The following is a 27,535-nucleotide window of genomic DNA, read 5'->3' on the forward strand; positions in this document are numbered from 1 at the left end:
GACGGCGTTGACGCGCTGCGTCGTCATGCTCACCGGGGTTGTCGGCCCTGAATCGGAAGACGACGTAGCCGTTGTTGGGCACGGCGATGGTGTCCTTGGAGGGCGGCAGGTTGAACTGGCGGTGCAGCAGACCGCGCCGGTCCAGGTCAAGCGCGTGCTTCAAGTTGATCTTCTTGACGTTCTTGTCGGGGCTGCGGCCCATACCGATCACATTGAAGGCGTAGCCGTGGAGGTGGAAGGGGTGGCTCAGGTTGGGCTGTTGGACTGCGCCGGGGAAGGACAAACGTTAGTCACAGAGTTTCTCCACTCGTTGTAAAGTTTCATTTCTGGGGAGGTGGCTGGTGTTTTTTTACTGTACGGTGCACGTGTTTGATTGAAAGTGATTTCAACATCGTCGACAAAGTTTACGGACTACGATACTGTGGGTGACGCGTGTCTCACACTTTACGTGCTGTACAGTGAATAACTACTCCACCGCCATGCATTCGGAAAAACATATAGTACACTACTCAACAATTAATTTAAAAAAAACTTTTTAAAAAAATTGGGAAAACGATCTGATATTGGTTTTAAAGTGAGTGACAAAATCCACACACCAATGGTATAAATTTTAAGGGATTGCAAGTTATATATAAATACATACAGCAAATCACTGTCATCAGACAGAATCCAAAATTTTTTTTTCTTCTGAAAATGTGTACACTGCTGGTGGCGCGCTGCCGCCTTACCTGTCCGAAGCGGCCTCCCTCCCGCTCCGCGACTCCGGCCCGCTACTCACCCTCGTCGACGAGCACCACCTCGACCACGGCGTTGAGCGGGATGTCGACCTTGTGCGTGCACATGCAGTTGGTTCCGCAGTCGGCGGGCTTGTTGTCTCCGTTGCAGAACTGGTCCGGGCTGATGTCCTCGATCTGCGAGAGCGGCGGCGCGGGCGGCGACTGGTACGAGATCTCGTCCACCAAGCTGATGACGTGGTCGCCGCTGGGCGCCACTGGAAGCAACACCAAGAGTGAACGGGCGTCTCACAGTGTGCCGACAACTCGGTGGCGTGCGGTGCGCTCTAAGATACATTGCAATGTACACGGGGGGTTTACACTGCTTTCTGTACACGACGATCGACAACGGCTACAAGTGCGGAGGATGGCCTGCTTCAACAACCCTACTCCACCAAGCCCACAAACAACAACAACAACAACACAGTGAGGGTGAGGGTGGGGCGTTCGCTCGATCGGCTCCGTGTGGTGGGTGGGGGCCAGGCTATGCCTGCAGACTCATTCCGAGAGTCGTTTTTGGTCGGTCTGTCTCTCTCGCACTCATGGGGCGTCCCGTATGGGTGCGAGAGAGACGGAAGAACACGACTCTCGGAATGAGTGGGCAGGCCGCGCCGACGCTGTACATGGCGGTGCCTGGTGGTCCTGGTGGTCCGGGGGGCCCGCGGGGGTCGCGTCTACCTTCGTCCACAATGACGACCTCGACCACGGCGTGCAGCGGGATGTCCACCTTGTGGACGCACATGCAGTTGGCGCCGCAGTCGAAGGGCCGGTTGTCGCCGTTGCAGAAGCGGCTCGGGTCGATGTCGTCCACCTGGGACAGGGGCGGCGCGGGCGGAAACACGAACGAGATGCCGTCGATCAAACTGATGACGTGGTCGCCGCCCGGGGCCGCTGAGACAAGCAGCTCCTTGAGTTGGGGAGGGGGAGGGTGGGGGGCGGGGCGAAGCGGGGCACCGCGGCTCCAGAGTCGCCAAACAGGGGACAAACCCAACGTGTGACCCCACCAATGGATTCCTCGTTCGGAGAGCTATCCATTGGTGGGGTCACACGTTCGGTTCGAGTCCCATTTAGCGACTCTGGAGCTCAAAACGCGTCCGGGATTCCACCGGTCTTCTGGCGCACTGTGCGGGGTCGCTGGGTTAGTGGTTAGTCCGGCCGCGGCCCGCGTTCCGTGGTTAGTAGGTTAACCCATCCCAGAGCAAAGGGCTGCAAAGGCTGCAAAAGGCTGCGGCTGTGCGTGCCGCGACAGGCGTCTCAGCCGCGGCGCCGCGACCGCGGCCAGCAGAGCGATACCACATGCCGCGCCCATCTCTCTCGCACTCATCGGGCGACCCGCACGGGTGCGAGAGAGACGGAATTGCAGTGCGGGATCGGACTACTGGCCCGGGAACACCGAACTCGGTCGCCCTCAACAGTGACGCTGCAGGCCTCGCGGACCACCCCTGCTAGGAAAACAGCAAATCAAGAAAACAAAACAACAACAAAGGCAAGAACAAGGCGCGCAAGGATGGCAAAATGCTACGAATCCAGTCTGCTTTGCTCGTCATGGAAGCTTTTAAGAAGCGACAAAGCCGCCGCAGCCGCACGTCCCGATCGTAAAGGCAAACACCCTTCCGCATTAATAACGCCGCTAATCGCACCGCTTGTTTAATATGCGGTCCATGCGGTCGCGCGCGTCGAGCGTACTCACCGCACCGGAGCGTACTACCGAGCGTACCGAGAGGATCGACCAGACTAAACGTCTGTGGACCATTTTCGTTGCCAACACTGGGATCAATTTTGCACCTAACCAAAAATCTGGTGGCAAAAATTGTGACCAGCTAGTGACAGCTTTGTGACTACTGGCTGGTTACAATATTTGGCTGCAGATTTGGTAATGCACAAAATTGTTCCCTGTGGGTAACAATAAAAGCAAGCTGACACCTGCGTCTTGTAGTTTTTGGTATGTTTCGATCGAAGTAAAGGTATCGTCTGCTAAAATTTGCCGACAGCCAGCTAGTGTGGAGCGCACCGAGCGCATGGAGATGGCGCGCGCGGTCTCGGTAGGGCCCTGAGCCGGCAGGCAGACGAGCGGCCCGAATCAATCCGCTGCGGTTCCGCCTCGCCATCGGGGGCGGGGCGGGGCGGGGCGGGGCGGGGCGGGGTGGGGCGGGGCGGGGCGGGGCGGGGCGGGGCGCGGAATGTGGGCCGGTGTCCGCGGTTATCTGGACCAGCGACGGGCTGGACACGGGATGGAAGACGCCTTACTTCGCCTTGCGCAACACGCTATGCAGATGGCTTTCACTGCATGGCCCCCCCCCGCCCCGCCCCGCCCCGCCCCGCCCCGCCTCGCACACGTTCCCAGGAAGGCACGCCGCACGCCGTGCGATTGTGGTCGAAATGACGAGTGACGTCAATGCGGCTGCCATTCGGCATTTTTCATGCCGCGTCCAGGCCAGCGGGGCCCTGCATGCCCTGCACGCCGTGCCTCGGACCCTCGGTCAAGAACGAGGCGGCTTGCATTCGGAACGGGAAAAACCTTCGTTGCGGTTATATCGCTTGGCTGCGACCACAGTGAGCCAGAAGACCTGCACTGGCCGCCAAAACTCTAAACGCGTTTTGAGCTCCTGGGTCGCTAAATGGGACTTGAACAGAACGTGTGACCCCACCAATGGATTGCTCTTCGAACGAGGAAGCCATTGGTGGGGTCACACGTTCGGTTCGAGTCCTGTCAAGCGAGTCTGGAGCTCAAAACGCGCCTAGAATTTCGGCCGTCTCCACCGGCGTCTTCTGGCCCACTGCGCAGAGGCTTGAGAGGACCCTGGATCCGCCTCCAGGGCAACGAGTCCATGCAAAAAGGAATGGCTAAAGGTCTTGCCTCGCGGGCCCCACTGATCGATTTTGGCGGATTCTCTTTTTGCCAACGTCAAACCGACGTCACCGCGACGGGGGGTGCTCTCTGGCGAGTGACACATTCCGGCGAGCGCTCCGTCTCTCTCGCACTCACGCCCTGCAGGCCTCCCGGGTGCGAGAGAGACAGACTGCTGACGCAATGACGCGAGCCTTCATTTCCATCCCTGCCGATGAAGATCTGGTTCCGACAAGGCAGTGAGCTGCAACAGCCACGGCGTGAGAGCGGCGCCCCAGTGCCACGACACGGCATGACCTCGGCGGCCGGCAGGGCGGCCAGCCCGTACCGAGCCTGCACCGCGCTGCACCGTGCACGTCGCCACGGGTCAACAAAGCCGCCCCGAGGTCTCCGGGTCGTCGCGGACGAGACGAGTCGAACCGTCTGTCCCTCTCGCACTCACGGGCGCCCCGTAGCGGTGCGAGAGAGAGAGAGAGAGAGAGAGAGAGAGAGAGAGAGAGAGAGAGAGAGAGAGAGAGAGAGAGAGAGAGAGAGAGAGAGAGAGAGAGCGCAGTCTGCAGCTTACCGAGGAACCTGTTGTACGTGTGGGGCTCGAACACCTCCTCGGGGGTGTAGAACAAGAACCGGAAGGGCAGGAAGATCTTGACGTCCGGCCGCTCCTGCAGGATGCCCTCGTCCACCTGCTTGGCGTTCTTCAGCTGGTTCACGCACACGGCGTCGGTGCGGTCCGTGTTGCAGATGGCGTCCAGGGGGTTCAGCACCTGCAAAGCCATTTCGTTGTTGAGATGTGCGTGCGTTGCGCGGCGGCAGAGCCGTCGCTGGATCCGCAGACGAAGACGAGTAGGACTGTGCACTCACGATGCCCTGGGGCAGGCCGACGTCGTAGGTGGGGGCCGTGGTGCGGGGCTGGTAGGGGCCGCGCGCGTAGCGCACGATGGCGAGCTGCTGGGCGCGCGCCTCGCCGCACTCGCCCAGACCGCGCACCTGCATCCAGTACGCGCCCACGGGCTGGTCCGCCGTGATGACGAAGTCGTACCGCTCGCCTGCAACAACAACAACATTCTCACGCCGTCCCTCTCGCACTCGCGGGGCCACGCCTGCCGCCTCTGTCGCTCACCGGAGAAGGAGATGACGGTGTCCACGGGCATGGGGTGCACGGGCTCGCCGTCGGTGGCGATCACCATCAGCGAGTGGCCCTGCACCGTGAGCTGCACGGGGCACACGGAGGCTAGCGAGTTGATCATCCTGAAGCGGTAGCGGCGCCCGGGCGTCATGGTGAAGATCTCCAGCGGGGTGTTGGTCCTGAAGCCGGTCTTGGCGTCCTGGAGGAAGAGAGGAAGTCATTGCGCGATTTGAGCAGCAGGGCGATGGCTGGACGCTGGTGCTTCTATTTCTGTTCCCCCTGGGGCCAGAAGACTGGCGCAGGTTGCCAGAACTCTAGACGTGTTTTGAGCTCCAGAGTCCGCTAAAAAGGACTCGAACCGAGCGTGTGACCCCACCAATGAATTCCTCGTTCAGAGAGCAATCCATTGGTGGGGTCACACGTTCGGTTCGAGTCCCATTTAGCAACTCTGGAGCTCAAAACGCGTCTGGAGTTTTGTCCGCCTCCACCGGTCTTGGTCTTCTGGCCCACTGTGCGCCGCTCCGCCGCACCACTCACCTGGAACTGGCCCTTGCCGTTGATGAGCAGCGTGTCGGGCGTCTGGCCCGTGTTGGCGGCCAGCCTGCCGGGGAACCTCTCCAGGGCGTCCTCGTGCATCCAGTCGGACAGCATGATGACGTGCGTGGTGAGGTCGAAGTCGTACAGGTGGCTGTTGGGGTCCTGCGACGGCGGCTGCCGGACCACGATGCTGCCGTAGATACCGTCCATCTTTTGCAGACCTGGCAGAGTTGACGGAGTTGCTTAGTACAGTACAGGCCCCAAGGTTTGGCCAAAGTGTGCAGTACTTTAATTAATTTTGTAAAATTTTATGTGTAGTTGGCTGATTTAATTCCTCAGAAATTTATTTGTAATTTTTAACTGCGGTTGGCTAGCCTGAGTGTGCAGAATTTTTATGTTTTGTAATTTTTAACTGCAGTTGGCTAGCCTGACTGTGCATATATTTTTATAATTTTCAAGTGCGGTTGGCTAGCCCGAGCAAACAGATTTATTTTTGTAATTTTTAAAATTGCGGTTGGCTGACCTGAGTGCGCGTGCCAGAAGTGCGTGCCCTCGTTGCCCGCCTCCATCTGGTACCGGAACGTGTTGCCCTGCTGGATGGGGCACTGCGTGACGAAGGGCACGCCGTCCGAGTACTGGGTGCCGCGCTGCCAGATGCCGTGCCAGTGGATCGTCAGCTCCATGCCCTCCATGTGGTTCTCCACGTCCACCACGATCTTGTCGCCTTGGCACACCTGGCGAAAAAAAGGAGAAGGCGTTTGGTGAGGCATTTGCAAGTGCAAAGCGCCACGGCCGCCGCGTGAGTGCGCTGCCACTGCCTGGTGCGGGGGGCACTCGTGCGAAGAGCCCTCACGCTGCAGAGCCTGCTGCGCACATGACCTGTGGATGCTTGGGCGCAGACGGCAGCATGAAGTACGGTGTGTTGACGGCACTGAGGATCTAGCATTTTGCACCTCTCCACGCCGTCGGCGAGGACGCACTGGCAGTGCGACCAGACGGTGTTGGTGGCGTTGGGGACGCAGACCTGGCACGCACTGTGGGCAGAGAACGGCCTCTGTCAGTTTGACGCCGTCTTCGGAGATTCGATCACTTTTTCAGCATTTTTGCGAGGACACTGCTCCCAAACTTGTTGCGGTCAAAGCCTCCCGAGGCGGGGCATGAAAGAGTAGGGTCTTAAGAGTACTAGGGCGTTGAGGGAGGCCTTTGACCGCAACTTAATTGGACGCAGTGGCCGCCCAAAGTCAGCGAAAACGGCTACTTTCGAAGATTCATTCGCTGTTTGACCATTTTTGCGAGGCCACTGCTCCCAAACTTGTTGCGGTCAAAGCCTTCCCGAGGCGGGGCATGAAAGAATAGAGTCTTAAGAGTACCAGGGCGTTGAGGGAGGCCTTTGACCGCAACTAAATTGGACGCAGTGGCCGCCCAAAGTCGGCAATATTTGATTTTCGACACTTTGACAGCGTTCCGAGGCTAATCATCATTTGATAGTGTACTCACGCTCCGAGCACAGTGTACAGCTCCACGGTGAAGTGGTAGTAGCACGTCCTGGGCGGCTCGCCCTCGCGACAGGCGCGCGCGCACTCCTCGGGCGAGGACAGGCTGGGGTTCCTCTCCAGCTCGATGAGGCCCTTCTTGGGGGCGTCGATCTTCCTGGGCGGCTGCGGCGCGGCGGGCTGGAGGCCGGGCGAGGCCCCGGGGGCGGGGGCGGGCCCCACCAGCGGGTTCTTCCTCACCACGTTGAGGGAGGCCAGCGGGTCCAGGCCGGCGGGCGCCGGGGCGCCGGCCACCAGCGGGTGAGTCTGCACCAGGCCGTGCGTCGAGCTGAAGAGGTTGGGGTTGTCGGCGCCCAGGTCGGCGGGGCTCTGCCACCAGGAGGCCGCCTGCGTGGACTGGTCCGAGCTATCTGCAACAACACAAGGAGGACGCCGATCAGGACAAGCTCACTCGGCGGGGCAGTCCACCACACTGGAAACAAAATCAAGTCAAAACGCCCTTCAACGGCGAGTTTTAGTTATGCCGACTGCTGGCATAACATGGCCAAAGGAACCAACTTCATTTCAGTCGATTCGATGTGGTGTTTTTGACAGTGGCAGGAGTCCGCCCAGGCACCTGTTGTGTTGTGGCAGGACCTGTCGCCTGTCTGCTCGCTGACGTGCACCATGAAATACGCACTGCTCGGTTCTGTTCGGCTCGGCTCGGCCCGGCTCGGTCCGGCTCGGCTCGGCTCGGCATGTCGGAGGCAGCGTGCACGTGTAGTTCGGAGCGAGCAGCGCGCCGAAGCCGTAAATCTAATTTCATCAACTAGTCCTTCTTGCCCTTTTCCACGGCCTTCCCAATCTGCGGCTGTCATGCCGCGGTCTCGAAACGTCCGACGGCCGCCGCGAGGGGGGGGGGGCTCTTAAAATGAGAACAAGACACTTAAGGGGACCACGCCGCCTGCGAGGTAGGCAGTAGCGCGGGCACGCTGCGCAGAGCAGTGTAGCGGGCTGCCTACCCTCCGATCGGCAGGCGCTCCGGCACTCCGGCCGCCTCTCGTTTTCGTCGCACAGTGGGCCAGAAGACCGGTGAACGCGGCCAAAATTCAAGATGCGTTTTGGGCTCCAGACCACAGTCGCTAAATGGAACTAAGTGTGACCCCATCAATGGATTGCTCTCCGAACGAGGAATCCATTGGTGGGGTCACACGTTCGGTTCGAGTCCTGTTTAGCGACTCTGGAGCTCAAAACGCGTCTGGAGTTTTGGCCCCCTCCACCGGCCTTCTGGCCCACTGTGCGGCCGACTCTCGCTTTCGTCGTCGGGAGCGACTTGAAACAGGGAAGGCGGGCTGTGCCGTTGTGCCGCCGTCGCGCCGTCGTCGTCGGCCAGTGTCCGCGCCGTCCGTGCGCCCTTCTTCTGGCCGGGGCGATGCGGCGCGATGCGGCGATGCAATAAAGGACTGTGGGGAAACCCAAGCCGAGGAGTGCAACCGTCTGGCTCGGACGAGACGAGACGAAACGAGCCGAGAAAATCAATTGAATCTCGGCGTCGCGCCGCGTCGCCTCGCGATGCAGCGTACTGTGTCGTCCCGCCGCGTCCCGCCACCGGCCAACTTTACGACTGTGACGTCGTTGTCCCGTTGCGCGAGAAATTTTTACCGGCGAGATCTGCTCAAATGTGTCGTGAGAGATCCGCCAATCAGGCCATTTTACTTCATTGTTTGAATAACCCATGAAAATCAACGGAGCTCTGTCGTTGACGACACCTTTTTGAGAACAGGCCGATGACAACTATCACTTCAGGGGCTTCCCTTGAGGACATACGCCGCCGTGGATTAAATCTGTTTGTTGTTGTTGTTGTTGTTGTTTTTGAGGAGATGAAGGGGAAAGGTCGTTGGAGACGGGACGATGGAAGAAAGTGAGGCGACGGCCGTCCGTCCGTCCGACCTGCCGGCCGGTGGTGTCAAGGCCGAGGGCGCGCGGTCATCATCAGATCGCGGCGATCGCAGCCGTGCCACTTCGTCGCTCTGTCTCTCGCACTCGCGGGGCTCTCCGCAAGGGTGCGAGAGAGACAGACTGATGAATCGCTCGGCAGGGACAAGCTCATTTTGACGACAACAATGAGTAAGCGGTCTCGGCGTCTTGACTGTCTCGGTTCGGGCAAACCGGAAGGGAGCGCGCCCGATTGCCTGTCAGCGCCAATCTGAACGTGAATCTGGCGGCAGGTGCGAAAAAGTCAATCCGGAGCCCCGCCGGCCGCGCCAGCCCGACGGATGGAGCGGTCACTTCAAAACGCCGAGACAGCAGCGAGAGAGAGAGAGAGAGAGAGAGAGAGAGAGAGAGAGAGAGAGAGAGAGAGAGAGAGAGAGAGAGAGAGAGAGAGAGAGAGAGAGAGAGAGAGAGAGAGACGCAAACAAGAGGTTAAAGACCCGCGCTGGAAAACGACTAGAAAAAGTGTGAAGGAGTGAGAGTGTGATACAAACAACGGTGCGCCGCCGACTCGTCCTGGGAAGAGGCGGCCGAAGAATAGGTATGAGAATGTTGTGCGCGCGCAGACGCGCGGACACGCGGACACCACACTGGAGGGCGAAAAGCGAGCTTTTCGCGGGGATTAGAATGTGGCGCGGTGAGAAAGGCGCCACACTGTAGGGCGCCAACTCAACAAGTCCGACTAAGTACGAGGAGCGGCAAACGCAAGTTGACTTCTTGAAATTTCATTTTTTCACTTTAACTTGAAATTTTATTTTTTCACTTTTAACTTGAAATTTCATTTTTTCACTTTAGCTTGAAATTTCATTTTTTCACTTTAACTTGAAATTTCTTTTCTTCACTTTAAAATCCTTTGGATGAGGCTCGATATGCGGACACCCACGGCCGGTGCGTCGGCGCTCCCGTTCCTAACTGTCCTCTTTAACGGCGGCCGGCCAGTGGCAGACTGTAATTGCCAGTGCACACATAACGTGCGTGTTTATTGAGCGAGGGTTATGCGATAAGGGAAGGTCTCATGCAGGCCGACGTTTCGTAAAGGCAGCCGCACCAGTGAGCCAAGTAGATGAAGACAAGGAATGGCATGCAACCGCCCGCGGCCACCAGCAGCACCGGCCAGCGGACTCACTCCGAGAGTCGCCCTGTCTCTCTCGCACTCGTGGGGCGTCATAGAAGCTAGAGACAGCCGAGCGACGAGAACGACTCTCGGAGTCAGTCCGCAGCAGCGGCCAGCAAGGGGCGCGGTGGGCGGGGCGGCCGTTCGCGAGGCATTCGGGGTGCTCAAATTATTTCACCATCATCTATCAACATATCATCATCATCATCATCATCATCATCATCAACAACAACAACAAGAACAAAAACAGCTGGAAAGAAAGAAAGAAAGGAAGAAAGAAAGAAAGAAAGAAAGAAAGAAAGAAAGAAAGAAAGAGAAAGAAAGAAGAAAGAAAGAGAGAAAGAAGGGAATGCGGGGGAGACAAGTGCAGAGCGCGGTGCAGTCCGTGCAGCATCCAGGCCAAGGCAGCCCCCCCCCCCTCCCCCCCCCCCCCCCGGCCGGTATTGGCGGATGCAGGTGTGGAGGTGGTGCAGTGCCTCGCAGTGCAGTGCCTCGCGCTGCCGGCCGCCAAGCCGGCGTGCTCGCCTATTTGCTCCCACTTTTCTTTCCCGCCTCGAACCGCTATGCTCTCCTCGCGGCCCACGCCGAAAACGACTCTCGTTTTCGCTCGAGGTTATCGGATCCGTTCAAGAGGAAAAAGAACGGACAGGAAAAATGGAAAACACAAACATGGCACCTGGCAATTCCTCTATGTTTTTCAAATATTTTTGTGTCAAAACAAAGTATTTTTAAAAAACCCTGTTGTTTTCTTTTTAACTTGAGAGACGTGAGTCGTATTCTAATTGGCCGGACCTGCCCACGCCGGCCATTCACAATGCGGCGCCCTCCTCACACTGCCCTGGAGGCTTAGCAGGTGGCGTGGCGCGGCGTGAGATTTTTCAATGGAATCGGAAACAATTGGCGGTTGGAGGACAACCTTGTCCGGCAGGCCGCAGCGGTAACCTTTAGTCCACGGAGCAGACGTCGAGCACGGAGCAACGCGGAGCGCACCGATCAAGGGAAGGGGGCCGGCGTGGCCGAGCGGTGCAGAGCGTTCGGAGACAGCGGTCGTGTGTGTCGGTGCCCTTGTCCACTCGTAATGAGAGACGCACACACACACACACACACACACACACGGACGCGCACACCTATACACGCACACACGCAATACATGGACACTTCGACATCTCCGATACATTTCATAAATACCAGGTGAGCGCGGACAGTCGTACGTTTTCTCAGCAAGTAGCGCTGCCAAACAACAAACAACGCACTCAGTGGAGTAAGGCCGTCGTTCGTGTTAACCTGAACCTCATGGGTGAACAGTTTCAACGCCAGCGCACTGCGAAAATGTTGATTCTCACTTATTGGCTCCCACGGATTCAAGGCCAATTTTCCTCACAGGAATGTTGTCAAACAAACCAGTTGATGACATTGTTGTCAAAAATTATAGGGGTTTTGATGTAAATGTCGTTCAATATTTTAAAGGGACAACAAATGTTTCCAGTGCTATCATGGAAAATCGACACGTGCGGTTTTCTTTTAAAGTTTGGCTGTTTCCCGCATTTCACTGGTAAAACTAAAGCGTAGCATTACCCACTGTTTTCAAGCGTAATCAGGTTACGCTTGAAATCAAGCGTAACAGGCTCATCCGCCAAGATTCCCCCTATCTAAATGCATGGGCAATTTCTAGTCTATGTTGATTTTCAAGCGTAACGTCTTCAAGCAAAAATTTCCATGCTATACTCAACATAGACACGTTACGCTTTACTTTTACCAGTGTTCTGTTTCCCTGCATTTCTTGTCCGTCTCTCGTACGGGCAGGTCTCGTCGGGTGTCACAGCGTCACACAGGACTCGGCTCACATCACCTCGACGAACGCTCAAACGTCCACTTCCTCACCCCCCCCTCTCTCTCTCTCTCTCTCTCTCTCTCTCTCTCTCTCTCTCTCTCTCTCTCGGGATGAATGCCTTTTCTCGGCAAGTGCGGCGTCTTGTCTGAGAAAAGAGTTTCACAACAATTTCGTAACGGGAGTAGCCCCGCACCTAGGATGGCCTGGACCGACAGCTAGCTGCAGCTGCACCAGTGCGTGTGTGTGTGCGCGCGCGCTTGTGTGTGTGTGTGTGTGTTAGTGCGTTCGTGTGCGTGAGCAAAGCGCATGTGTGCGTTAGGCCCTTCATGCTTGGCGGCCTCTTCATGAGCATGAAGGGCTTAACACACACAACACACACACACACACACACACACACACACTCGCACGCACACATAGGCAGCGGCTTGACCCCAGTCTCGTACTCTGCGCTCCACTCTACTCGCTGAGGGGCAATTGTCGCGGTCCTCGAGTCCCTGCGTCCTGCGCGCCGCCCACGCCACGACACCTTGGGCAGTTTGACGAGGCCCCTTATGACCCAACCTCGAACAATGCCGAAATTACTACCATAAGTGATAATTACGACGTCTCAATTGTTCTTCCAGTCGGTGTCCTTAGTCCAGGCCTCACCGATAGGCGCAATTTGAACCGAAAAATAAGTGAGGTCTCGAAAACAGCAACATTGGAACACAGCAAATTTAGGAAAAATTTAAGTTAATTGGCAAAGTTTTAGACTTTCAAAGTTCTTTTTCTTTTTAAGCTTTCTGTATGGGACACCAACGCCTTTTCTGATCGACGGTCGGGAATAGCACCGCTCTGTCTAGCGAGGCAGGCAGGCAGGCAGCCAGTCAATCAGGCAGCCAGCCAGCCGTCCGACGCGCGCCCGCGACTCGCCGGCCGTCCTTTCGCTCTCGACGGCGACACACTGCAGACGCAGACGGATTCCGAACAGTCGTCTCGCGTCGCTCTGTCTCTGTCGCACTCACGGGGCGTCCCGCAGGTCCCGCAGGGGTGCGAGAGAGACAGAGCGACGAGACTGGTGGCGGTGGCAATGACCGCTGCCTCTCGGCCCGAGATGGAGATCGAAACAACAAAAAGCGAACGCGTGGACTTGAACTAGACCCTGGCCGCCAGGCCGCCACGCCGTCGAGCCGCGAAAGTGGTCCGCTAATTCCGATTCCCAATCGCCGCGCCGCGAGGACCTGTCGATCTGGACCCGGCGCGACACTTATAATTAAAAAAAGAAAAGACAGAAAAAAAGACGTTCGGTCGAAACCTGCTGACCGGCGCTGCTGGACTTTCCTTGGCAGTGGGTCTATCGCGCAGTTTGTTCCCCATTCCGGTGTGGTGGAAAGCGATGCGGCCGTTTGACTCCGGAGGGCCGAACTGTCAAAATTTCGGCTGTCACGAGGTGACGAGGGCTGAATTTCCTTACAAGAGTGTCATCACACCAGTTTCGGACATCGTTGTCACGCCCATGGAGCTCTGGTGAAAATGACACCAATGCGTGGTGAAATTGCCATTCAAGGGTGGACCCTCGAAACTCAGACACTGTTAAGCTGCCTGCGTTTCGCGCGGAGGCCACTTCAAAACACTTCTTTCTAAAAAAGTTGTAAATTCAAAGCTGAGTGCCGACACCCCGGACTTTTTGGCACGCTTCTGGGTTTTCGAATCGGTTCTTGGCGGTGTCCTGTCCACCATCGCTCTTTTCGTGACGGAATTGTTTCTCGGATCGGGCGAGAGAAATGGCACGGACCGGACAGGTTGCTGGCGGGGCGGGGCGGGGCGGCCGGAGCTTCGCCTTGATCTTGAACCTGACCGGGGCGTCGGCCCATTTGGCAGGACCCGTCCCGACTGAGTCTTTCTTTTCCTTTCCTTTTTACGGCGATTGAGCCTTACTCGAGGCGGGAGCGAGGTGCGAACACGGGTAACGCCTCGGGACGACTTGGTGCACTGTAAAGTCTTGAATTATCGAGTCATTTGTTTTTTGTTTTGGCTTCCAGGGGGGAAGTGGGTTGTGAGAGTCACCCCGGCGACGCGCTAGCGGCTCAGGAGTTCTGTCTCTCTCGCACTCGAGCGGCGGCCCGCAGGGGTGCGAGAGAGACGCGCTGCAAAGTCCCCTGCAGCCACCCTGCGCCCCTCATCCGGAGCAATAAAGGAGCCGAAACGGCACGCCACTGCAGGCTCACTCGTCGCTCTGTCTCTCTCGCACTCACGGGGCGCCCCGTAGGGGTGCGAGAGAGACAGAGCGGTGTCCGGCAGGCCACTACACTGGGTAGGACGTGTCACTCGCACGCCGGCCGCCGTTTGGTCGCTCCGTCGGGACGCCCCATGAGTGCGAGAGAGACAGAGCGACTGTTTGGTTTCCACGACAAGGCACCGCCTGCCCGAAACGCCGCCGGTCGGGCCGTGCATGGCAAGCAGCAAGGCGGTGCCTTGGCGGTGCAGTCGGCCTGGCAATGATCGCGCAATTTCTCTTTTCCCCCAAAACAGGGAAACGGGACCGTCTCGGGACGGAACGCAGTGGAGTGGAATGCAATGCGAAGCGATGCGCCTCCGGAATCGCCGAGGCGACGCCACGCCGCCCAGCATTGCGCTTATCTCCGTCCCACGCCGTGCAGTCTGGCCGACGTGCCTCTCTCTCTCTCTCTCTCTCTCTCTCTCTCTCTCTCTCTCTCTCTCTCTCTCTCTCTCTCTCTCTCTCACCCACGGCGTGCATGTTACGCTGACCTTTCCGTCTGCCAAGGCAAAGGCATCGACAGTAAACCACGGAAATTAATGTGGGATGCAATTTTCCGCGTGTTGAAAGTGGTGGAAGGTTAGTCCGGCTAGGCCGGCCCAGCGCAGGGCAGGGTTCACTGGTGGAAGGTTGCTGTGAGTCCAGCAAGGTTCAGCCCAGCCGGCCAGACCAGACCCACCGCAAAGCAAACGATCACCATCACGGCGCCGACTCGCCTCGCCAAAGGTGAGAAATTTCGCGGTCGCGGCGCATGGCTGCCTGTCTGTCTGTCTGCTTGCCTGTCTGTCCGCCTGCCTGCCTCTGAATGGAGCCGAGTTGGGCGGACACGCGCGGGCCGCCGCCGCCGCCCGGTTCTCAGGCCGAGCGGCAATTAACCATGCAACGTTCGGATTTCACGAAAAAAAAAAACAACAAAAAAGAAAAATAGAGTCTATCTTGCTTTAATGTGCGGTAGCAGGTAATGCGTACGCGCGGCGAGGGGCGCGTGTTTGCATAAGTGCGTACGAGACCGTGGACTGTACTGCGGTGACCCCCATTCCGTGTCCAGCCCACTGCAGCGGTGAAAGGGGTTCGGAACAAACCATGTAACCGAGCTGCGGCCTGCCGCGGGCATGCGTGCTTCGAGCATCCCGACGACGCGGGAAGGCGTGGCACTGTTAAAAAACGTTCAAAATGGCCCGCTAAAATGGTTAAATTTGGTCCGTTTCACTAAATTTGTATCAAAAGCGTTAAAAACGTTCAATTTGGTCCACCGGAAATGTTAAATTTGGCCCGTTCAAAGTCAAATCATCAAGCCTGATTGAAAATAGTAAATTTGGCCCGTTTATCATGTTTCATTCAGCCCTTCGTGACCTTAACTTTGGCCCGTTGTCCGACCCGGCAAGTCGAACGGACTCCCACAGTGTACGCGGCGGTGCGCTGCCTCGGGCGTTCCCCGCGCTATGTAAACGATGTGACGGCGTGTACGCTCAAGGTGTCCGTGCCCGGTAAACGCTACACTGTCCGCACGGTGTGTGCACTGTGAGATTCGCGGAGCGAGGGGCGGCAGCCAGTGGCGGATCCAGAGAGCCGGCCTGAGGGAGGGGCGAAGTACATAGCACTTCTTGCCTACTGCCAGGGCAAAGTGTGACTTTGCCTACCTTTCAGGCGGTTATCTACACCCAGAAAAATGGTTTCTTGATTTTCTTAGTTTTTATAAGAAAAAAGTCTGAACACAAGAAAATATTTCTGCATACAAAAAGAAAAAGTTTGGATAAAAAAAATTTCCTTGAAAAAAAAAAAAAACAAGAAAAGTTATTTTTTTCATCCAAGAAGTCATTTTTTTGTATGTAGAGGCCAAGGGGGCTCAATAATTGACTGAACCCCTGACAATTATTGTCCTTCCCCGCTCCTCGATCCGCGCCTGCCATACCCGAGTGGCCGATAGAGGGGGCAGGGCAGGCCGCTCGAAGATGGAGACCTCCGTTTAGGAGACAGTCCGTCCACTCTGGCCGCGCGGGCCGCGCCCCTACACTGGGAAAACACTCCACCCGGCCGACAGGTTCCCGACCGACCGCTCACTTTCTTCCTATCACCGTCCGCGCGCGGGTTCAGCAACCGTAAAAGCCAAACAAATACTTTTATCGCGCAGCAGTAAAAGTTTTTGTTTTTTGAAGCAGGTGGCGTTGAGGCGGCCCAGTGCCGCGACCGCGTGACTCACCGACATTTATTTCTTTTCTTTTTCTTGAGGACGCTCTGCCGGAGTGTGTCAGTGCGCCAGTACAGTAGGCAGAGCGGCGGCGAAGCGGCGGCACGCGCAAATACAACGAGTCAACGACCAAACATTTGGCCGAGCCGGCGACAGCGCGACAGCCACTGCACTGTTAAAAATTAATTGCAAAATCCCGAAAGTGTGTTCCAAAGCTTCGTCGTGTTTCTAGAAGAATTTTTTTGTGCTATACCTGCTGGAAACTCATTGAAAATAGAAACATTGGAGGTTTCGGAGTTTTCCGAAGATCGGACGCAATTTTTTCCCCAAAGTTGCCCGTTAATTTTCAAGATTTTTTTTTGAAACGGTGTGTGGTTTTGTTTTTGACAGGGTGGAAAGGAGACATCTCGTTGTCCCCATTCTGGCGCCGCACCGCGCCGCACCGCTTCAAGCCAGCGGTGACTGGGTCAGGAGCTCGGCCGGATCGTGCGCCGGAAGTGCAGGGCACTGATTCCGAGAGTCTTTCTCGTCGCTCTGTCTCTCTCGCACTCACGGGACTTCCCCTGTGGGTGCGAGAGAGACAGAGCGCTGGGAGGATGAAGGAGATGAAGATGCCGGGGCCGTCGAGCTCGTCGAGGCGGGCCGCCGGAAGTGAGACCCCTTATCGCCTTTACGTAAAATCAAAATCGCCAACGCGATCGCCGGGACGCGCCTCAGCGCAGCACAGTGGGCCAGAAGACCGGTGGAGGCGGCCAAAACTCTAGACGCTAAGCAGGACTCGAACCGAACGTGTGACCCAACCAATGGATTCCTCGTTCGGAGAGCAATCCATTGGTGGGGTCACACGTTCGGTCCGAGTCCCATTTAGCGACTCTGGAGCTCAAAACGCGTCTAGAACTTTAGCCGCCTCCACCGGTCTTCTGGACCACTGTGCGCAGCAGCGCAGCCGGACCACTTTGAAAGTCAATATCTTAGGAAGTTCACTGTTAAAAAAACAAAAAAAAAATATTGAAAATTCCCGGCAAAATTTGCTTTTGAAAAAATTGCCTCCAGCATGCGTTCAGTACGTCCACAGTGACTGAGCCTCGGTGCGTCATAGGCGACTCGGGTTTCAACGGGGAGCGAATCTCAACCGAACTGAAACTAGTTTTGGGCCGAGCAAACGCCTGGCGGCGCGTACGGCGAGCCTCGCCAGGTCACTACACTGTAACCTCAGCTCACCGCGCCGCGCTCCTCAAAGAGTGTCCGCGCGTGCCGACGCCTCGGCCCTTCCGCACTGTTACGCTTTCCCCCAAAAAGTGGCACCATTTTCTCACACTCGCCGCGGGCCGCCACGGCCGGTGAGGCAAGGCGTCTACAAACACGCGTAATAAAGTAAACTAACACCGTTGCAAAATAATTCGTTGCGCGTTTCGGGGCGTATGCCTCCGGGCGTGTCCAGTCCGCGTGCCCGCGTGCGCGTGCGTGCGTGACACGCTGCCCGCGCCACTGCTAGCGACGCCACGACTTTTCGGTAATCAAATTCGGTGTCGGCTTCCGCCCGGCCCACAGTGGGCCAGAAGACCGGTGGAGGCGGCCGAAACTCCAGACGCGTTTTGAGCTCCAGAGTCGCTGAACGGGACTCGAAACGAACGTGTGACCCCACCAATGGATTGCTCTCCGAACGAGGAATCCATTGGTGGGGTCACACGTTCGGTTCGAGCCCCATTTAGCGACTCTGGAGCTCAAAACGCGTCTGGAGTTTCGGCCGCCTCCACCGGTCTTCTGGCCCACTGTGCCACGTGCGCGGGAAAGACAAACACATCCAGGCGCCTCGCCCCGCCCCGCCCCGCGGATCCACGCGTCCAGCCCGTCCGTTTTCACACACTTCTACTCGCTGGGCGTGTTTCTCAAGCCGCATATCGTTCGATCGAGGCGCCCCGCCAGGCCCCGCCCTGTCTCGCGTGTAGGGAAACGCAGACTTCCTTGGGATCCGCGGCGCACCGCGGTGGCGGCTGTGGCACGGCGCTGAGACGCACGCGTGCGAAGGGTAGCGCGCGAGCACGGCCCGGCCCGGCTCGTGCGTCAGTGCACGCGGCGCACTCACGTTGCGCCACACACACACACACACACACACAGCGAGGAAGCGTTTCTTCACATTTTGCGCCCCCAAAGCGGTACATAATTCATAGATTACCTCTGCCCTATTTACTTTTCGGGCCCCGAAATTGTAACAACAACAACAACAAACAACAAAAACATCAACATGAACGATATCATCATCAAAAACCGACAACAACAACGACTTCGCTGTCAACACCACAATCATCGCAACCAACATCACAACCATCGAACAACAACAAAAAAACAACGACGATGACAACAACAGCAATATTAACGATAATGATAGTGATAATTAATTAATAGTCGGATGCTTTGGCGCCCTCGACCGCGAGAAAGGTCGCGACTGCCCCGCGGTGCGTCATAAATAGATCGGCGCATTGGCTGGCCTGTGACATGGCGGACGAAGCGGACGCGGCGGACGAGGCGCGGACCCACAACAACAACAACACAATGGCGCATTGTGCAACGGCTGCAAGTGGACTGGTTTCAGCGCGGCTAGGCGCCGGGACTTGACCTTGCGCCCTCCCCCCTCCCCCTTCTCATTTCTCTCACTTTCTGCGGGATTTTTTTTATCGCCCGTTCTCTTTAAGTTTGTGCATTTCCTTCTCCTCTCCTTCGTAAAGCTATTGTGAAGGCGGGGTCGACGGTCAGTTCGTCCACGTTCGTTCGTTCATTCATTCATTCATTCATTCATTCATTCATTCATTCATTCATTCATTCATTCATTCATTCATTCATTCATTCGTCCATCATTCATTCATTCATTCATCAACTCATTCATTCATTCATTCATTTCATTCATTCATTCATTCATTCATTCATTCATTCATTCATTCATTCGCTCATTCATTCATTCATTCATTCACTCATTCATTCATTCATTTTGGGACGGACTCACGATGCGCCGCGTAGTCCGGCTGGTCGGCGGCAGCGAAAGGCGTGACATCCGAATCCCTAGGTGTCTCACCTGCAACAAAAAAAAAAACACCTCGTTAGTCTCTCTCTCTCTCTCCAAGCAGTGTTGCGACATTGGCACAAAAGTGCGGAGAATTAATTGGGTTTCTTTTTTGGGAGGCGGTATCGCACTGCAGTTTTTCTCGGCTGGCTTTGTCGGACAGCTCGTAGTGGGTGGGAAGGCGGGGGCGGGGTGGGGCGGGGGGGCGGCCCCACCGCAGTCACTCCACTGTGACGGCGCGCAGACAGTGAAAACGCTCCCGCCATAACGAGGACCCACACACAATCCATGCAAAAACCGTCGCCAGTGGCGGTGCCGCCAGCCGCCCCCCCCCTCTCTCTCTCTATTTAACTCGCCCCCTTCCCGTTTCGAGTCGTGCAGCGAGAGGTCATGATAAATCAACGCGTCAATTACCCGTCATGTTTACTTTCCTGCCCGCTGCATTTTAATAATGATAAACAGAGCGGTTCTGATTATTTTTTTTTCTCCTGCGCCTGTCGCGGCGTGAGTGTGTCTGTGCAGGTCTTTTTTCCCTCCTCCTCCCGATTCGATATAGCGGATTCGATGGGCGCGATATCTCGGTGCCGCCGCCGGGCCAACAGAAAAACGACAACGAAACAAGGATGAAAACAACAGCGAGCAGCGTTTGCAAAGTGCGTTAATGAGGAATGCACGTTCCTCGTTAAAATGAGTGTCGAGATGCAGCCGTGCCGAGCCGTGCAGCCCGGGCCTTTATTATTATTCGCAAACCCGTTCCGAGCGGCCCGGTTCGGCCCCAGATCGGCTCGGCTCGGCTTCGGATCGGCCCGCCTCGGCTCGCTCCGTCACCCCGCTCGGCTCGGCTCGGCCCGCCTCGGCTGGACGGGGGTGGCTGGCGTTCGGACAGCGAGCGAAGGACTCGTGCGAATGTGCAATTTGCATCGCTATTTCCTAATGAAAACCACCACCGTGCGCGCCGTTGAATTGTGCGTATCTGTCTGTCCGCTCGCATGCGCAGAGATGTGTGTGTGTGTGTGTGTGTGTGTGTGTGTGTGTGTGTGAGTGGAGGCTGAGCCCAAACAGTGCTGTCGTCGCGCCGTCTCGCTCCCACTGGTGCGTGGCGTCCCGGTGAGAGAGAGAGAGAGAGAGAGAGAGAGAGAGAGAGAGAGAGAGAGAGAGAGAGAGGGCGGGGCGGGGGCGACGCAGCGTCATGCACGGGAACTTATCCTCCTCGTCGTGGAGCTTGAAGGCGGCGAGGCGGCTGCGGCTCCTTATAGGCCTTCAAAGCGCGGAGCGGCGCCGCGTAGGTCTACACCGCGTGGGGGCTCCATGGAAGCGCCTTCCACATTTTTCTTCTCTCTCTCTCTCTCTCTCTCTCTCTCTCTCTCTCTCTCTCTCTCTCTCTCTCTCTCTGGGCTGGGGGTGGAAAGAAACGCATTGTTTTTCCGAGGGCGGCCAGCAGACTGATTCCGAGAGCCGTTTTCATGGCTGTCTCTCTCGCACTCATGGGGCGTCCCGTGTAGGTGCGAGAGAGACAGAGCGACGAAAACGACTCTCGGAATCGGTCTGCTGGCCGTGGCGCTCGGGTGGCCGTAGGTTCGCCCCGCTTGAATAATCACTCCATTCGTCTCGAACGCCGCGGACGCCGCGGACGCCGTGGGGCCGATGAGGAGAGGCCCGCCCCGTGTCAGTGCCGTGCTGCTGCAGGGCGAGCAGTGTCGTCTCCGTCGCACTCACGGCGCGTCCCGCGTCGGCGCGAGAGAGACAGAGCGACGGCTCAGTGCGCCGCGGCCTTTCGCAAGCTAGCCGAACGACGTGGGGCCGGGCCGGGCCGGACGGCTGGTAATGAAAGCTATTTATTTAAAACATTGCGCCCGTGGGGCCGGCAGGGCCAGGGCAGGGCGGCCGCCGGTTCGCCGCCCGCTGCGTTCAAAGAGTGCGCCGCGCCGAGGAGAGAGAGAGAGAGAGAGGAGAGAGAGAGAGAGAGAGAGAGAGAGAGAGAGAGAGAGAGGCGAGATAAGCAGGTGGACCGCTAATTACGCCTGTCGGCCCCGCCGCGCAACGCCATCTCACAACCCGACGACAGTGCGGCCGAGTCGTCCTTTTGCCGGGCGATGCAATGTATTTTGATGAAACGCCAGACTCGCGTCGTCTCTGGATTTGCAAGTAACGGCCGGCGGCAGCGGTCCGTCGCTCCGTCTCTCTCGCTCCTCTAGGGGCGCCCCACGAGTGCGAGAGAGACAGAGCGAGCCTCTCGGAATGAGCCTGCTGCCGCCCAGATGACACACAGAATTACGGCAAGACCTACTTAGTGAGGCAACGGCGAGGTCCTACACTTTGGCCAGAGTCGCATTTTTCCACGGGCCGCGAGGCAGAACTGCGCGGGACGCACTCGGTTCTCTTTTTTAGGCTAGGTTGCCGTCCGCAAAGTTGACGCACCGATACCCAATGCAATTTTTGAATCGCTGGCTGAGCGGTGTGGTTGGTTCTATGCTACACTCTTTGCACAGTGAAGATTCTCCATATGATGGTGAAAATGTTCCATATTATGGTGGTGCAGCTGACTTCGTAACATACCATTGAGAATTCACTGTGCCTTTATAGATATTTTGACGAATTTCGTTGGTATTATGAAGAAAATCTCCACCATGATATGTTGGTGCAGCCTTTCACCGTGAGACATTTACAGTGTACCAGCCATCAATTTCGAGCAGGACGTCTCCTCGTCTCCAGGCAAAGTCAACAGCCTGCTGACCGGAAGGCCGGAGGATCGGCAGGGCAAAGACTCGAGACACCACGCCCTGCCGGCCCTGCCCTGTCGCTGCGATTGAGCGCGTTAGTCCCTGGGAACGCCGCTAGGTGGCGCTAACGAAGCGACAATGGGCTTTCTCCGCTGCGGAGCCGCTGACTGATTCCGAGAGTCGTCGCTCTGTCTCTCTCTCGCCTATAGGGGACTCCCCGTAAGTGCGAGAGAGACAGTGGTAAGTGTGCCCCCCGGTGACGCGCTGCCGGGTGGGCCCTGCCACTCTCCCTGCCGCTCACTGCCCACCTCGCGACCTTGGGCCGACCTTGAGGTTTCCCGCGTTTTCATACATCCGCCGATTTAATGAAGTCCACTTCTCGAGTTTCCGCGGCGCAGAGAGCAGCGCGAGCAGGGAGTGTCACACGGAAGCGTTGATGGCTGCCAATCAGGCGAGGCTGCCGCGCTCTCTCTCGCACCCCCGTGCGGCGCCTAGCCACGCCCCGCCACGCCCCGCGAGTGCGACAGAGACGGAGCGACCAAAGCACCGTTCGACCGCACAGACTGAGAGTCGCTTGCGTCGCTCCGTCTCTGTCGCGCCCCTGAGTGCGAAAGAGACAGTGTGGCTGCGCACGCCGCGCATGCGAGGTGCCACATTCCGACCGCTACACCGGCAGAGAATGGAAGGCTGCCCGGCGACCTCAGGTGCGCGCACAATGACACTACCTGGCAGTCTTTGATTAAATTATTGTTTATTGATTTGACTAACGCCGGCAGCGGGATTACGCAAGAAGGCGTTCGAGGTCGCGGACTGCACTAGGAGCGCGTGCTCTGTCGGGCCCGGACGGGAAGGCCTCCGTCTGGGAGGAACGGAACGCCGAAACGACTTGGTAAACTGAAATATTTCCATGCGGACACGTCTAAACTTTTCGATTTGTCTAGTCAAATGGGGCGAAATTTTAATGACGGTTTTCGTGAAATTCATCGATTTTCAGGATGGTCATGGAGACTATTGAAGTGGCAGCCAGAGAGACTATCGAGGGGGAAACGACTTCGGTTATCCGATGTACAGCAAATTGGTTATCCGCTATCCGGATAACCAGAAATTTCGAAGTAATCCGGGACATTCGAGGTGGGGTAATCCGGGGAATGAGTAATCGGGAAGTCCGGCGCAATCCAACGGAATCTGGAATTTCGAGTAATCGGAGGTATCCGGGGTACCGGGGTTATCCCTATCCGATGTACACAAAATTTCTCAGTCGTTTCCCCCTCGGAGACTATCCAAGTGGCGGCTAGAGAGACTATCGAAGTGGCGGCCAGAGAGACTATCGAAGTGGCGGTCAGACTATCGAAGTGGCGGCCAGAGAGACTATCGAAGTGGCGGCCAGAGAGACTATCGAAGTGGCGGCCAGACTATTGAAAAGGCGGTCAGACTATCGAAGTGGCAGCCAGAGAGACATCGAAGTGACGTCGATTACTCGCGCGGCCGTCCATCAGGCGACTGGCACTGCGACCACCTTGCCGCGCGCTTCAGCTCCGCGCCAAAAGTGCACTCGCGCTGCAGCCGCAAAATCGGCTAGGCAGCGACCCAAGGCGAGCGGCGTGGCACGGCGTGGCAGCGCAGATCCAATTTCAATCGCCTTTTTGCGTGCCATTAGTTGCCGTCGGTGCAGCACACGCACACACACACACGCACACACACACACGCGCGCGCGCGCTCACGCACGCTCCTAGCGTGCTCAACTCACGTAGACCTCGCCTGCACGGATGCTCTGGGTAATTAATCCAAAGCGCGCTGCATTCCAAAACCACACGTTCGGCGCCGCCTGCACTTTTACTGACTGCAACACCTTCACTTTTTGCTCAGACTGACTTTTTATATTTTTTTTTACAAATGATCTTTAACATTTTGTGAGACGCGATGAGAACGTTTACACGGTTCTCGTTTTACAGGTCTCTGGAGCTGTTGCAAATCAGCTCGCCTTTCTACAAGTAAGTTTGGGTTGGGCGTGTGTGTGGTGTGTGTGTGTGTGTCCACACTCGTCGGGCACTTCACTGGCGGTCACGGAATGCCTGTACGACAACGCGTTCACTCTCCAGCGGGAACACTTAACGCTAAACGCGTCACACACTCCCAGCCTGGCCGAGCGTGGTTGTGGCGGGGCGTGGCGGGGCGTGGCGAGGCGTGGCGGGGCGCGGTGGGGCCCGGCGGGGCGTGGATGTGGGAGACCGGTGCGGTAATACACCCATGCGTGCGATTGCACCTCACCATCTCACGATGTCCGCACACACACACACACACGCACGCTACAACTACAGCGCGCCACGCCAACGCTTCATAGTCACGCGTGAGACAGCGGCTCATGTAAAGGGGCACGGCCGGCCGATCTCAATGCTATCCACTGTAGGATACCTCGCGTCCAACAAGGACGGCAAGCGTAAGCTCTTTATAAGTGCCGCTTTTATAAGCAGAGCGGCGCGGAGCGGCGCGAGCAGCCTGCAGTGCTTTCGTCGCTCTGTCGCGGTCGCGGGGCGTTCTGGAGGGGCGCGAGAGAGACAGGGCAGAGTCACTGCGCTGGAGGCGCCTGCCTTCCACGTAAAAAAAAAAAGAATTTGTTGTACCAACGAAAATGTATCTTTGGTTTTGGGATAGCTGAAAACGAGTTGTTAGAACGAACATTTCGTTCAGACAACGAACGATATCGTCAGGAGGACTAAATATCATCAAAATGAAAAAAGTCAAATGTTTGTACTCCACACGAATTATTTGTCGCGAGAGCAAAGTGTTCGTTGTGACAACAAATTGATTACACCTAACAACTTAGTTTTTGATATCCCGAAATCAATCTACATTTTCGTTGGTACAACAAATTCTTTTTTTTTTACGAGCTCACACCACAGTACACCATTGCACCGGGAAACAACTTTCGGTTTCTGGAATGTATCGCAAAGTGTTCGAAACGTCGTGCCAAGCAAACAACATTCAAAAGTCCGAAAATAATAGGGCGACGCTTCCAGGTCGTAATCCAACTATTTTCCCCCAGGCTGCAACCGTTCACCTCTATTGGCTTTGTTGTGATAGGTAGACGGCTCAGAGGCGAGTCTGAAGCGACCCGTCCAAACAGACGCCGACTTGTACAGACAGGCTGACGCTCGAGTTGAGTGACACGACTGCCCGCCTGTCTGTCTGTCTGTCTGTCTGTCTGTCCCTCGCCGCGGCGACAGGTGGCCAGCGCCTTGCCACCTTTAGTGCCGGATGCACACGCCGCCCTTAACGCCCCGCCTTACGTAAAGTGTCGCATGCGAGCCGAGCAGTGCAGCGCCGCGTCTAGCCGCGTCGCCCCGGGGAGAAACAAGCGGGAAATAAGGAAACAGGAACACATTTCGAAACCCAGGCACACGGCTAGCGAGCGCGCGCGTGCGCACCGCGGCATCGAATTTGGTCGACGGGGGTCCATCCGCCAACGGAGGCAGCGGCGTCGCAGCGCGCACCGTGTCCCTGGTGTGTGTGTGTGTGTGTGTGTGTGTGTGTGCGAGGGCCATGTACGGCGGGGCACATAGGCGCGCACTGCAGTGTGCTACAGTGTGCCTGCACGCGGCTGCATGGCGGCGCATGGAGGTGCATGCTTGCGTGAGACCATCGGGTCACAGTGTTTCGAAAGATCGCCACACGAAGAGAGGCAAAGCGAGGCGAGGGCGTGTGTGTGTGTGTCGTGCCCTGCAAGGATCGGCAAGGCCCTGACTGCAGTGCCAATAGCCGTGGTGCCGCTCTTTCTCTCCTTGCTCTCTTTTTCTCTCGCACGTACTGTCACTGACGCGCACACACGCACGCGCACACACACACGCTCACACACACACGCTCACACACACACACACACACACACACGCACACACGTGTCCAAACAGGCTGCGGGAGAGAAAGGTCAGTCAAGGTTACGGACCACTAATTGGCGACCGATTTTAAAGCCCGGTCGTCATGGCGACCGTCATAGTGTAGAGGCGACGGCCGTTGCGTCACGTCACTGCACTGCTTGTCGGAGCCGCGGATGCCGTCGCTCTGTCTCTCTCGCACTCCCGGGGCGTCCCGTAGAGGTGCGAGAGAGACAGAGCGACGAAAACGACTCTGCAGGCTCCGCGCACGTGAGGCCCTGCGGACACTGTCGCTGCGGACTCGTTCCGAAAAGTGTGGCCGTCTCTGTCGCACTCATGGGGGGCCCGTAGGGGTGCGAGAGAGACAGAGCGACGCAACGCCACTGCTCGGAATCGGTCGGCTGTGCGCGACGCGGCCTGCCACACGGAGTGCTTGTAGGTGGAGCGCGGCCTTGACCAACCAGACCGCCGCCGAACACTGAGTACTTCGATATCTCGTTTCTCAATATCGAGACGGGCCAAGTCGCTTGTACTTCGGTATCTCGATTCTCTATACTGAGACGGGCAAACTCGCTTTGAACTTCGATATCTCGATTTTATGCGCACAGATAGCCCAAGTTGCTTTGAACTTCGATATCTCATTCTCTAAACCGAGACGGGCCAAGTCGCTCCGTACATCGATATCTCGATTCTCGATACTGAGACGGGTCAAGTGGCTCCGTACTTCGATATCTCGATTCTCGATACTGAGACGGGTCAAGTGGCTCCGTACTTCGACATCTCGATTTTCGATACTGAGACGGGTCAAGTGGCTCCGTACTTCGACATCTCGATTCTCGATAATGAGACGGGTCAAGTGGCTCCGTACTTCGATATCTCGATATCGAGAGGAGCCGCACCGCTTCCGCTTCTGACGCAAGTCTCGACGGATGCTGGCCCAAGTGCAGGCCGCGCTGGCCGGCTTGTCAGGGTCCCTGCCAGTCCTGCCAGTCCCTGCACGGCCCGCATGAGACAAAGGCGTCGCTTTGCCGGCTTTCAATTGTTTCTTTAATCGGCCCGCGAAATGCATGACAGAGGGCTTATACAACGCAGGGCCGTTGTGCAATGTGTCTTTGTCACTTCCAGAGCTCGCTTCCAGCGGCCCTTAATAAGGAGCCGAAGGCGGCCCGAAGGTGCCCGAAGGCCGTCGGGGATTCCCGAAGGCGAGCCCTGCGACGGCAGGGAAGGATTTAGAAAGAGAAAGAGAGGGAAGGATTTGGAGAGAGAAAGACAGTCAAGGATTTGGAAAGAGAAAGGCAGTGCCTTTTGGATTTCGTCGACAAACACAGTCTCCGTCTTCCTCCTCTTCCGCGCCAGTCGTTACAGTGTAACTGCAGAGGAACAACAACAACCACTGCCCGGGAACATCCGGTTCTTTTTTCCTAAACGGGAGAAAGAGCCGCTTATTACCCCTTAAAAAAGTAATTGCTCTCGTTGTTTTACGGCGGAAAACTGTCCGAGCTGTCGTGTGGCTCGTGCGTCGGAGTCTCCCACCGTATCCATTACGCTGGTGTTGCGGCCTAGGGCAGTCCGCCGGCCGGGCAGAGGGCCGGGCCGCGAGACGCACCGTGGCCGCGCAGGCCGCGCACACCGCGCACGCCGAGCACCGACGGGTTAAGTGGGATTCACCTTCACTCTCGTCCACCGCGTTTCACTGCCACCGAGACGCACACTGGCAGACAGACAGACAGACAGACAGACCGACCGACTGCGC

General features: G+C 57.0%; 1 protein-coding gene across 1 annotated transcript in view; it reads right to left on the bottom strand.

Moving 5' to 3' along the window:
• LOC117639576 (laccase-5) overlaps positions 1-27,535 on the bottom strand; it is a 45,136-nt gene that overhangs the window by 1,095 nt on the left and 16,506 nt on the right. The window contains exons 2-10 of the mRNA XM_034375390.1: positions 6,779-7,184; positions 6,228-6,315; positions 5,805-6,057; positions 5,282-5,502; positions 4,739-4,943; positions 4,480-4,664; positions 4,187-4,382; positions 779-991; positions 34-264 (exon numbers count right to left, since the gene is read on the bottom strand). Coding sequence (XP_034231281.1) covers positions 34-264; positions 779-991; positions 4,187-4,382; positions 4,480-4,664; positions 4,739-4,943; positions 5,282-5,502; positions 5,805-6,057; positions 6,228-6,315; positions 6,779-7,184 — 1,998 coding nt within the window. The remainder of the gene's footprint in view (positions 1-33; positions 265-778; positions 992-4,186; positions 4,383-4,479; positions 4,665-4,738; positions 4,944-5,281; positions 5,503-5,804; positions 6,058-6,227; positions 6,316-6,778; positions 7,185-27,535) is intronic.

This window comes from Thrips palmi, unplaced genomic scaffold (genome assembly GCF_012932325.1).
Source record: "Thrips palmi isolate BJ-2018 unplaced genomic scaffold, TpBJ-2018v1 HiC_scaffold_11, whole genome shotgun sequence".
NCBI lineage: Eukaryota > Metazoa > Arthropoda > Insecta > Thysanoptera > Thripidae > Thrips > Thrips palmi.